The sequence below is a fragment of the Meriones unguiculatus genome, chromosome 17, assembly GCF_030254825.1.
Source record: "Meriones unguiculatus strain TT.TT164.6M chromosome 17, Bangor_MerUng_6.1, whole genome shotgun sequence".
In the NCBI taxonomy this organism is placed as follows: domain Eukaryota; kingdom Metazoa; phylum Chordata; class Mammalia; order Rodentia; family Muridae; genus Meriones; species Meriones unguiculatus.
Window position 1 is genome coordinate 37,687,752 of NC_083364.1, and position 12,249 is coordinate 37,700,000.

The 12,249-nt window shown below is 44.6% G+C and overlaps 1 protein-coding gene across 30 annotated transcripts in view; it reads right to left on the reverse strand.

Moving 5' to 3' along the window:
• Positions 1-12,249, reverse strand: part of Kalrn (kalirin RhoGEF kinase) — a 582,551-nt gene that overhangs the window by 191,533 nt on the left and 378,769 nt on the right. For all 30 annotated transcript variants that reach the window (XM_060370291.1, XM_060370285.1, XM_060370286.1 and 27 more), the window contains exons 26-28: positions 7,125-7,194; positions 4,411-4,500; positions 2,347-2,439 (exon numbers count right to left, since the gene is read on the reverse strand). In XM_060370291.1, coding sequence (XP_060226274.1) covers positions 2,347-2,439; positions 4,411-4,500; positions 7,125-7,194 — 253 coding nt within the window. The remainder of the gene's footprint in view (positions 1-2,346; positions 2,440-4,410; positions 4,501-7,124; positions 7,195-12,249) is intronic.

Below are 12,249 nucleotides of genomic sequence, written 5' to 3' on the forward strand. Positions count from 1 at the left end.
AGGGCCCCTGCCACCGTTCCCGATAAGGAGGGGCCTGCACATTTAATTTAGGCTCTGAAAAGGACAGCAGATTAACAAGTAGTCTATCAAACACTCCAAATGGCACAGTCTCACTTGCCTGCAATTCCTAAGCTGTGAGCCCCAGAGGATGCTGACAATTAAAGATCAATTTATTTGGAATTAAACTGACTTCAAAGAGAAAATAAATGCCATGTTATTTATGGCAGAGCTCAACAAATTATTTCTACTCATCAGGCACCCTGCCACCAGCACGTTTTAAAGGAGCCAAAATTACCTTTTTACAGTAATTTTACAACTTCCCTGCAATAAAAATCATTGCCGCCTCATTTGCTTGCCTCTCAATTCCCAGTGCAAACACCTCTCTCCCCCCAAATACTCAATTCCAGAAAGGGAAGTCCTGGGCCCAATTTTCTAGCCGCTGAAAGCAAATTCCAATCTACATTTCCTTCCTCACCCCTCTCACATAACTCATGTAACTAGGGAGCTTCAGCATGACAGGGCTAACGGGGAGAGGAGAATGGCTGAATTCCTCTTAGAGCACCACCTTAATTAGTCTGAGACGGGCAATGTGGCTGGAGCATCAGTATTTATTTCCTTTCAACACTCTCAGCCTTATCAAGTCCTACAAAGGCTTTTTTTCAATACATAAATCAAAAGCCACATAAAAAAACTATTTTAAAAATGATTTTATTGTGTATGTATGGGTGTTTCTGCCTCCATGCATGTCTATGCACCTTTATATGCCCATGGGGGCCGGAAAAAGGCATCAGATCCTCCGGAACTACAGTTACAGACAATTCTGGATTGCCACGTAAGTGCTGGGGTTTGGCCTCAGGTCTTCTGGAAGAAACAGCTCGAGATTTTTAACTACTGAGGCATCTCTCCAGGTTCACACAAAAATCCATTTTGAAAAAAGACTATCAGTATGAGAAAGATACTTTATTTAGAAGGACCAAGCATTAAGCAGGACAGGAACACTGCCCATAGGATTCTAGGCTATAGGCCACAACCTGAGATTCAAAGGCCAAGTAGATTCGATAAGCTCCTCTGACTTAAACGTCAGAATCACACTGAGTTTTTAGGAAAGGGACTCCTTGCCCCGAGACCTTATGGGTATTTCTGGTCTTTACGTGAAAACTTTAAAAGCTGAAGAATAAAAGCAATTCTGCCCCAAGAGCCAACATATGTTCTATGCCATTGATCCCCCAACTGATGATTTGCATGCGTAGCAACAGCTCCACACATGATGCCTCTTGGAAGTTTCTAAGCCATTCTGCCAGGCCAGAGAGCTTGTGTGTCTGTCTCATTTCTGAAGGATGGGGAGGAAAGGGCTGAGGGAAGGCTGGTTGCATGACTCTGTCATCACACAGAAAACAGGAAAATGTGCTGGCAGTCTCCCCAGAAGTAACACCTTAAGCTTCCTTCGTGGGACCATGAGCACCATGCCCCTACCCCAGAAACCTGGGTACCGGGGCTATGATATGAGGGGAATGTGGGAAGAGAGCCTTGAAAGTCAGACTGGCTTTCAGCTTTGGGGAAGCTAGGTTAGGGAAGATCCTGCAGGTGTCACTAAACGTAAATGGAATTGAGTGTTGACTCTGAAGGTACACTATTTTGTACAAGTCCTTTTCATTAGATGAAAAACCAACAATATAGTCAAAAGCTAGAAAACCTCTACCCTTACACTTCAAGAATTAATGTAGACATATTGATATTGAATTGTCTATGTCAATTTTCCTGGCTTCCTATAGAAATGACTTTATTTTTAGAATACGGGCATATCCTTATATAAGAGAGAAACCAACCTAGTGTTTTACCTAATCTGACTACTGCGCTTTTAAGAACTAGACTTTGGAAGAAAACCCGCTTGTCTTGGTTGGCTCCCGAAGCACTCCTAACATATGGGTCTCACTGAGTTTGATACATCCCCTTTGACTGTTTTCCTTCAATAACTCTATGGACGGTCACAGGCACGGTAGTCCAGGAGATGGAAGATACCAATGGGTGAATAGACCACAGTTTCCTTAAGGCCTCCACCTTGGTTTCAGCAAGTGGGAGGCCCACAGGAGGAGGACATCTGCTCAGGAAGGAGGGATGGAGCTGCCTAGTGCCCAAGGTGATAATCTTTAAGAGTTTTTCTCTTATCTCTACCCCCAAACAAGCATGGGGAATTCTGTGAGTTAGGACACACAGTCTAGAGCCAGCAATGGTGGTGGGGGCTCAGCTGAGGCTCTGCTGAAGGTAGAAGCAAGGCTTCAGGTGAGGGTTGCCCACTGTTAGGGGTTCTCTGGTCAGGAGTGAGGATAGGGTGGGGAGGGGAGGTACCTTCAGGAGCAGCTGGTACTTTGTCACCCTCTGCACAGGCTTAATCAAGTAGGAAGAGATGGAGTTGGCCAGGCCGTGCCGCTGCTGGATCTCCTGCAGGGTACAGAAAGGTGCAATGAGACAGAGCAGACTGTGTGTGTGTGTGTGTGTGTGTGTGTGTGTGTGTGTGTGTGTGATTGTTCTAAAAGAAGGAAGAGAGGATAAGGAGAAAGGAAAAATAGACAAAGGTAGACATTTAAGAGAAACTGTTCTTTAGTAGGGGTGGAGAGAGAGAGAGAGGTGGGAAGAGGGGAGGGAGGAGGAGGGGAGAGAGAAAGAGAGTGAGTGAGAGAGATTAGAAACAAGAAAAACCAAGATACAGAGACAGAGAAATGAGAATTGGCAGTGAAAAGGGAGAAGTTTCTGGGAAAGAAGTGGGCTCATGAAACAGAAGAGGAAACTGAGCAGAACTGGGGAAAGATAAAAGTAGAAAAGGAGTGAGAGGTCAGTAACAGACTGAAGGGGGAAAACAGAGGTGAGACAGTGGGAGAAAAGGAACTAAATCCAAAGGTAGGAAAATAGAGGTAGCTCGGGGGCCAGGGGGAGCCAACTGTGTCATCAAAACGCTAAGTGGAAGAAGGGCACAGTCCGTTTACAGCCTCAAGAAGACCCTTCTGGGTACCTCTGATGACTAATCAAGCAGAGTCATCTTAAGGAAATGACGTGTCAATCAAAGAAAGCATTACTACACGGAATCCAACATCACAGCCCGTAAATCCCGGTATCAGCTTAGAGAGGTACTTTTCTTAGACTTTTATTTCACTCCAGGAATTCCAATTTCAGGACACACGGGGTCATTTCCAAACGAATTCTCTGTTTTTAAAAAGCCATATACGTTTGCTCCCTACCTAGCTTCTCCCAAACAAACTAACCGGCCCTTTACCAATCAACAAGGTCCCCACAGAATCAGTCTACTACGGTGTTGTCGGCCTAGAACGATGATGTTCAAGGGGTTTATTTTGGACTGGAGTAGAAGACCCCTGTTGCAGTATCTTTGCATTCTCCTGGGGGCTCAGCCTGCTACCTTACATGCAGCAGAAAATGCCCCAGAAGCAATGAATGCAGCTAGGCAGCAAGACGGGCTGATGGCTGTCACACATTGCTGATCAAGTTTCTGTCATTTCTGACAGGACTGGCAGAGGCCATCAGTGCTGCAGTCTGTTGCTCCGTGACTTACTTTTTAACTTTCTCTCTCACACATCCTTTGTGCCCTTCAGTACCTTTTGTTCATCTTTTTACTCTCTAGCCAGTTTTTTGGAGGGACCAACACTAGGCTGATTTATCCCATTGGCCTCCAAGACTGTTCAATAGCCAAGCTTCTGAGAAAGCGGAGGATCCCAGCCTTCCCTCCTCTTGATGTCCGTGACACCAGTGTGTAGCTCTGCTTGCGTATCTGTCACCCCAATACTAGCCACGTCCAGGCCAACTCATAACGTCACAAGCAGAGGAGTCAGAAATCAGTATTTTTCAAAGACAGCTGGTAAATTCCAATGTGTAGCCCAAAGTGCAAATGAACGTATCGGTCAAGTGGTTCACAGACTGGGGCGGGTCTCAAAGACACCATCAGACTCCTTACAACTCGGGCTGCTAGGCTGCATCCAGAAGAGATTCTGTCAGCTGATCTGGAGTGGGGAATCTGCACTTCAGAAAGGTCCTCAGGTGATGCCAATGGGCCTGGCTCACTGAGCACACCTTTGGACCGCTGTGGTTGAGAAAGTAAGGCACCCGGGCAGCGTTAGCTACATCATCACAGGCCTCGCTGGAGATCCAAGGTTTATGTCTAGCTACGTTTGGTACTGAAACATAGAAAAATCTCGCCTGTCAAAATCACAATCGAGATGGGATGGAGTAAACAAAAGAAAAATACTATTTTGTTTTAGTTTTCCAAAATGTTTTATCCATGAAGGTTTCGTGTGGCCAGTAAAGAACAAGGAAGGAATGACAGATACTGATAGCAAAGCAGAGAAGCATTCTTCTCCTCCCTGCTGCTCCCGGACTGCTGACAATGGAAAAACCACAGCTTACATCAAAGAAGGTGCCTGCATGCTCCAGGATCAGCTGGTTGGAATCAGGCTTGTTTTTACAGTAGGTGACATACATCTGAAATTTGTCCGCCTAAAAAAGAACAAAGACAACAAAAGGTAAGTGCCCACCGGTTCCTCCCTGTCTTAGTCAGGGTTTTTACTGTTGTGATAAGATGCTGTGACTGAACACAAGTTAGAGGGAAAAAAAAATATATTTTTTTAAATCTTATAGTCCATCATCCATGAAGTCAGGGCAGGAACTCAAGGCAGGAGGCTGGGGGCAGGAACTGACTCAGAAGCCATGGAGGAAAGCTGCTGACTGGCTGCTCCTCATGGCTTGATTAGCCTGCTCTCTTCTAGCACCCGGGACCACCAGCCCAGGGGTGGAACTGCTCACGGTGAGGTTAGCTCTCCCACATCAATCATCAATCAAGAAAATGCCCCCAGGCTTGTCCACAGACAAACCTGGTGGGAGCACTTTCTCACCCGGGGTTCTCTCTCCTCAAATGAACCCAGCTTGTGCTGGAGTTGATATAAAGCTAGCTGTTACACACACTTTCTTCACAGGGCCTAAAAGTCCCCGCATGTGCTGTATAGCATCTGAGTTCCTATGGAAAGTATCGTATGTCCCCTCAGCCAGTGGTCCTAACAGACTCTGGGATATTTTTCTCCCAATGGAATGTAGGAAAGCCTACTGAATGGAAGCTCAGTTTTATACCCAGCTGTGCTGGAAAGAAAGAAAAAAATGGAAAAAAAATGTTCTGAAGTTAGGGAGAACTTACTAATCAACTATTCTCACTTTAAATCACCGATAATTATGTTGTCTCTCTTGAAAAAGAACAAAGGCCACCTGTCCCCTTTTAAGACGAATACAGCAACAGAGTGAAAGACGAGCAAAATGCTTAGAGCGAGGTCCAGTTCTATTTCAAATGCCTCCAACTAGAGGGAGTTAAGGAGCCTGTTAACACCTCTAGCTTCCTAGGAGTGATGGTTGGGGTCAGGCAGAAGGAAGGGCCTGGGTGTCCCACTGTTAAGGTCTGAACGGTGATTCCCAAAGAGATGTTAGTTACCTCACGCCCAAAGACCCACGTTTGGGTGAAAATTCACTTATTTCTCTCACGACCTCACCTCTCCACTGAGAAAGGTGAATTTTGGCGACTAAGTGTCTTTTTCATTGGTGAACCACTGTCCATTTCCATGTCTCTTGGACACCTGAGAGGACAATGCAGAATGAACTTATGACAGATTTCCCTGCCCTGACCTAAGTGTTATGTGTATTTCACCACTTGCTCCTCGAGCCACCCCTAGACAGTGAGGTTTAGAGCTACTCTCATCTTGCATGAGGAAACTGTGACACAGGCTGCCTAAGTGACTTTAAGTTCCCATAGTTAAAAGTGGTCAAGCCCAAGGCAACCAGGCCTCTTAGTTTTAACCAGCGCCACTCAACATATTGTAAGTGGGTCTTTTGACTCTTCATTTCTGTCCTGCACTCATATACAGACGGTTACTCTTAGGAAAAATCTCCTTGAGATTATTCTTGGCAAAAGGTGTCTAATTTACCCAATGACCAAAGGTTTTCTGAATCAAATTTTAGGGGCTTCATACTATTTAGGAGTCATTATCACTAAGAGATGATAAACCTTGCCTGAAGTAACACAAAATAATCCCTTTTCTTGATGTTCAGTCTTGCCTTTCTCTATATTGGCAGTGCAAGGGATCATAAATTATTTTTATCAGCATCTTTATGAGCTATGCATCAGCTCACACACTGGCACAAAATTAGACAGCAGCCGAGACTTTGTGAGGAGCAGGAGTATGCTTAGAGGAAAACTCTTAACAGTTCATGAAAAGAAGACCTGTCTGGGAATTGGGTCCTGAGCTGTAGGGATGGCTACACGATAGTGGATGTTCTGCCTCTTATCTACAATATAATCAGATCTGAAATCTAAAACATACCCACAGGCCTGTCCACTCCTCGGCATAAGCTCTCCAGAGTGTGAAGAAATTCCGAAAGGCCATTTTGGATAAAGATTAGCACTAAGTAATTGTAATTCCAGAGCAGAATTTCTGGCCTGGGCAGGATGTGTAGTTGAATTTGGTGTCATAGGTGGGCTTCCAGAGTTCTCTGAATTGATGTCTTTGAGCCTAAGCTCAGAAGGGTGCGCAGTGGGGATGCTACTGAAAGTTAATCTTTCAGTGTAAGTGAGTAGAACCTGGTACAACTGGCCCGCTGACTCTGCCCAAGTTAACAGCAGTGAGAATGAGGCCAGGTGCACGCTCTTCCTGTAAGTTAAAACTGGGGTGGAGAGCTCAGGATTCTGTTCTTCTCTATTTAGAAAACCGAGTATAACCAATATTTAGACAGACGCTGTCTGCAAGTTCTATCTTCAAAATCTATGACTTGAAAAAGCAACTGGTGGCTTGGGCTGCTGCCAGGGCAGGGGTCTTGTCCCACTCTGCTGATGTCCTCATTTTAGAAAGCTCTTAGAGGGTTAGAGATGGGCCTTGGGCTTGGCTGATGTCACCGACTTTCCCAGGCACGTCTCTGCTCTCTAGAGAGGAACTACCTTTCATACATCTACCCGTGGTGCCTCCGCAGCACCTGGTCCCAAGAGAAGCAGGTGGTAAGGGAAATCCTCAGGGCAGGCATGGGGCACTGGCTCCAGGCATACCCCTGGACACGGGGACAGCAAGGGAGGGGTTTAGGTTGGTTACCCAGGTGACAAAGCAGTGTCCCACATCCTCAGGCAGCTGCTCGTACTTCTCCAGCTCTTTGAGGAAGATGCTGTGAAGGGAGAGAAAGGCTGCATCAGACACCTTGGTAAGGAGAACCCCACTTAGAGGACCGTGCTGTGTTCAACCCAGCAACCATGGCCCAGTTACGTGTGGATCCTGTGCTCTGCAAATGAGGTGAGGAGCTAGCTTTATGTTGGAACATATTCAGTGTAAATGTACGGTAATTGACTAACTAGTGCTGCTTAAAACTGTGCCCCCCACAGAGGTTCATGAATTTGAGCTGAAAATAGATCATGAAATACTGTAGCTCTAGCAGACCTTTAATTTTATCAGCAATTCTGAATTTATTTCTTTAATCCACTACTATGAGGACACTGTAAATATTACACACACACACACACACACAAATCAAAATGAATCTAAAGATGAGCTGGAAAAAAGTTCAGACTTTTATGGGCCTCTTTATAACTTTCAGCCTTCTTCTTCCACTGAGAGCGAGTATTGTCATAAAGATATTATTAGGGAAGAAAATCTAATGGTAGGGAGGAGAGGAAATCACAGTATACTTTAAAGTGGAATGGAATTACTGACTTATCTGACATTGTGGGTGTCAAAGTCACGGTTCCTTTCTATGCTATCAAATTATAAAGAAATGACTGCGCCGACTTCAAATTAATATACGAAACAATAAGGATAGACTTAGAGGATGTAAGTTCTAACATGCCAGCATTATTGGGATAAAATCTGCTTTTTAAAACATACTTCAGATCTTTAAACAAAAGATAATTATGAGGCCTGAGGGAAGCTTACTTCTGGGAGTGGGAAATGATGTAGTCTTCACAGAGAACAATTTGATAGAACCATCAAAGTCTCAGAAAGTACTCATCTTTTCTGGGGCCTGGGAATTTCCCCTTATAGCTTATCTATATGCATAAGGTGGTATATATTCCCGAGCGCTAATAATGATAGCATTTGTAATGGCAAATGGGGTTGGCAGAGAACAAAATCCTTGGCTATGGAATGTCCACGGAACTGACTACTTTGCAGACATGCTTCCACACACACGAGGACTTATTCCATCTCTCCACCGGAGGACCTCCTTGACAATCAAAGCGGAACTAGCGGGGGGGGGGGGCGGGGAATGTATAGAAGACCATGCTGCTTGTTGTCTAAGCAGGAAATATGTGTTCTGCTTCCAACCCAGGGAACTAAGAAAACCGTTACCATAGAGAACCAGGTGAAGAAGCAGGGCGGAAGTAAGCGGCAGCTGAGATGTTTCTCAGTGTTAACTTTTGTGTCTGATTTTACTTTTAAAATTGCATGAATACATACCTTAAAAACTTGATTAAAATACCTTGCATTATCCCACTACTTACCTTCACTGTCAGCGGAAAAAGTTCCTTTTGATTCGACTTACTCTGTATGGTTACCATTATCCACAGACTTTGGCAGTTTCTTATAATTAGTTATTAAGTGGTTACAATTGTTATGCATGTTGCTCGTGTTTACGATGATATAGGAAGACATTTGGTGGTGAAAACTAAGCATGTCTATAATTTGAAAATAGCTGGCAAGCAAGAATGCTAATAATGATTAGTAGGATCGTGGATGACTTATAATCTGTAATTTAAAATCTTGTCTGTAATATGTGGTAATTGCTAGAGTAATAAAATAAGAGAGGCACTTATAAGTTTGGAGAGTTAACAGAAGAAATAATTTGGTGATCATCTTTCTCCCAGTAAGTGTGAATTTTAGAGTTTCTTAAACTGACTTGTGGAACAAAAACTTTACAATGCGATTTGGGCTTTAGAAATGCAAATACACGGTCCCAAAGTCAATTCACTGTCATGCTGTTGCTGCCTTTAAAGTCTGCAGGTGATGTATTTCAAGTGGATTCTAAAGTAGAAATAGGAAAAAGTGCTAAGTAATGTTGGGACTAAAGATCAAAATTATAGGCCAAAGCCCAAAGAGAAAGAAACATTTTTTTTTTTTTTTTTTTTTTGCACAAGAGAAATTAGGCCCATCTTCATGAATATATAAGTAAGGTTTGTGTGTTTCATATGTACATTTATTTATTTTAATCTCTTGAACTTAGTTCTAATCTACATTTATTGTGTGGTCTCTATCACAGGGAACACCAGACAATACAAGCACAGTGTCTTCAGAAGTGGCTTTTCATAAAATGTTGGGCTAGTCTTTCTGAGGTGAATTTACACATCGATGTTTTATATAAATCTCAGAGAAACGTGATAGAACCTCAGCTGTTAAACCATAATGGGCTGCATAGTGCCTAGGGAAGGGACTAGAACATCTGGGCGAATGGACAAAGAAAATCTGAGGTATTCTAAAGCCAGGGACTTAACAAATAAAATAATTTTTAAAGAAAGGACTTGGGGAAAGGAGAGAGTCTGGAACAAGAGACAGAGGATCTGGAGCCCAAGAATCTAGGGTACCACGCCCAGAACCCAGGATGCTTTCAGTCCTCACTTGCAGGACCTCATTTTCCATATGAACACTAGTAGTCTCCCTTCAGTCCTCTGAATTCTGACTCTCCTGTCATCCAGGCTGATCTCCTTTCCCGGCGGCCAAAGAAATATTGCACTTTGGATCACAACACTCTGTGCAGCATATAAACTGTATTTTTGTTCTAGAAACTGCAAAGATACCCAGAGTGACGTGGAGTTCTTTGTTTTCCTCGACTTATGACTAAGGTCAACCTCCCAGGTCACTTCAACATCAATGTTAGGTATGCAGTGGTAACAGTAGCTCTTGAAGTGAAGATAGTGCTAGAATTTTATTAAAAATCCTAATAATTTAACTGAAGTAATACTTTTTGTGAAAACAGCAGCCCAAAAAACTACAGGAAGATGCTTCATTTGAAAAACCTCAGGAAATGAAAACACTTGCTGAATTAAATGCGTGGCGTGATTCCATAACTAAGGCCTTTCTAGGGAATAAAGAAATTATATATATTTGAGAATACATAAAAGAGACTGGAGTATGAAGAAATGTTCAAGACATGACACTTTTATACCTTTTGGATGAGTAATAGCGAGTTTGCGAGGGAGCGGATAGCTGCATTGAGTTGTAAATTCTTGGGGTGTCACCAAGGGCTACGGTTGGTGGCGGGGGATGTGGCTGCCCAGGGCTACTTCAGCGAGTTTGTTTATTGCTGTTCACTGCAAACCCATTTACCAGTCTCTGATAGCCAGCTCTTTGCTGGGATGAGTATGTAAAAAGCATTCGTCTTCGAAGAATCCTTATGGCTTGATGTATGTCTGAATAATGGGGTTTTTCTTTTTTTTCCCTCCCCCCACCATACCTTTCAAAGTCAAAGTCTCATATACTCCAGACCAGCCAAGGCTAGCCTAGAAGGCCTAGTCCTTCTGCTTGGGATGACAGGCATGTGCTGCCATGCCTGGCTCCAAGGGACTGCGGTAACAGCAGCTGCCACCGGCTTACCATTCTGTTCTTTCCAGGTGTCGCTGTCTTTGCCGCCTAAAACTAAATTTAGGCGGACAAGCCGTTCGGCACACAGCAGGCACTAAATTAGCAATAGCTCTTCAGAGCCGGAGCTACTGAACTGTCCTAAACGCATTCTCTCTACAAGCACACGTAACTCACTCTTCCCCACGTGTGGAAAGTTACAAGTTGGGAGTGTTTTCCTCAAAGCCCCTGCTGAGAATCTATCGCCCGTCTCCTAAACCATTCCCAGGAAAATCTTGAGTGGGTAGTAGGCGGAAGTCAGATTCCAAGGTGACCTAGCGCGTAAGGAGATGCTGAGCTAGTCTGCTTTCTCTACGGTCCGACGCCAACAATGTGACGCGATGATGGTGCTTCTCAGGCTTCTCTGTTGAGCTACACTGTTGCCTGGGCAGGCCTGGCTGTACAGTGCCCTCTGGGGGTTGACTTGGAGAATCTGCACGGCTTAGGAAGGCTTCCTGGGTTACCCTGACAGATCCCACCTGGGGCACCTGCTCTAGACTGACAAGCTGACAAGCCCTGTGTCACCTCTGTCCGACTGGACTTAACCAAGAAGGGCTAAACACTGTGACCACTCTTGGCTTGTCCTGGACATTTCAGTTCAGAAGTTTGCAGGAGACAGTCACTGAAAATCTCAGTGTCTCAGCTGCAGGTAAGTGGAACGCGATACTATTTGCTTTAAAGATTCGAAGCTCACGAAGACGACACATTAAGTTTAGCGTGATCAATGTCACTCTGCCCCCTTCGCTGAGATGTGTTTAAATTATGGCCTAATGGCTGACAACACTCCCACAGATGCTATATACGCTCCCTTGGCTGATCTGCAGCATCTTGGTCCTCAGCATGTCAGTGATTGCAGGTTATAAATGTGGCGGAATTAGCAGAGCAAGTGGCGTCCATTTCTGTGTGAATAACTGGCACTCTTTCAGAAAGGAATAAAACTTCTAAAGGACATGTCAAAACCTAAGTGGTGCTATACATATTCAACTATTACGACGCAAAGCGTGATGCGGGATTTGGGAGAAGCGTGGGAAACGACACCTCTGGCATTTGCTGACAGACCTCCTTGAGTTTTGACAGTGAGCACACAGAAGCAGCACCACCCTGAGTGGGCTTGCTCTTCTCTCCAAACATCAGTTTGCTATATAGTCTCACTGCTTCTGGGGAAGCCTTCCTGGAAGGGGTCACAACCTTGCTCAGTTGGCCAATGTGACGCCTCAAAGCTGGATGTGCAGCCAAAGGTAAAGATTTTGGAGCCCTTGTGTATACATACACGTGCCCATGCTTGCTGGAACACCAGAAATGGTGAGACCAGGAAGGTGGTGGCATAGGGTTAAAGAGGAACAATGAACAGCACACACAGGACGTGGGAGTCCGGGACACTGCTTCCTGGTGGAGCCAGGCTGGATTTCTGCGTTCTGACCAGTGGAGCTAGAGTTTAAAGACTCACTAGATCCATGCAGATCCACAGGCAGACTCAAGAGGCTCTAGGCTGCCAGGGCTAAGGGAGCAATTAGTATGACGACTGAGACAGAACCGAAGGACAGTCACGAGCGTGAGCAGGTAGGACAGTTACCCACTGTGGTTGGTGAGTTACCCACCACAGCTTCATCAGACCTTG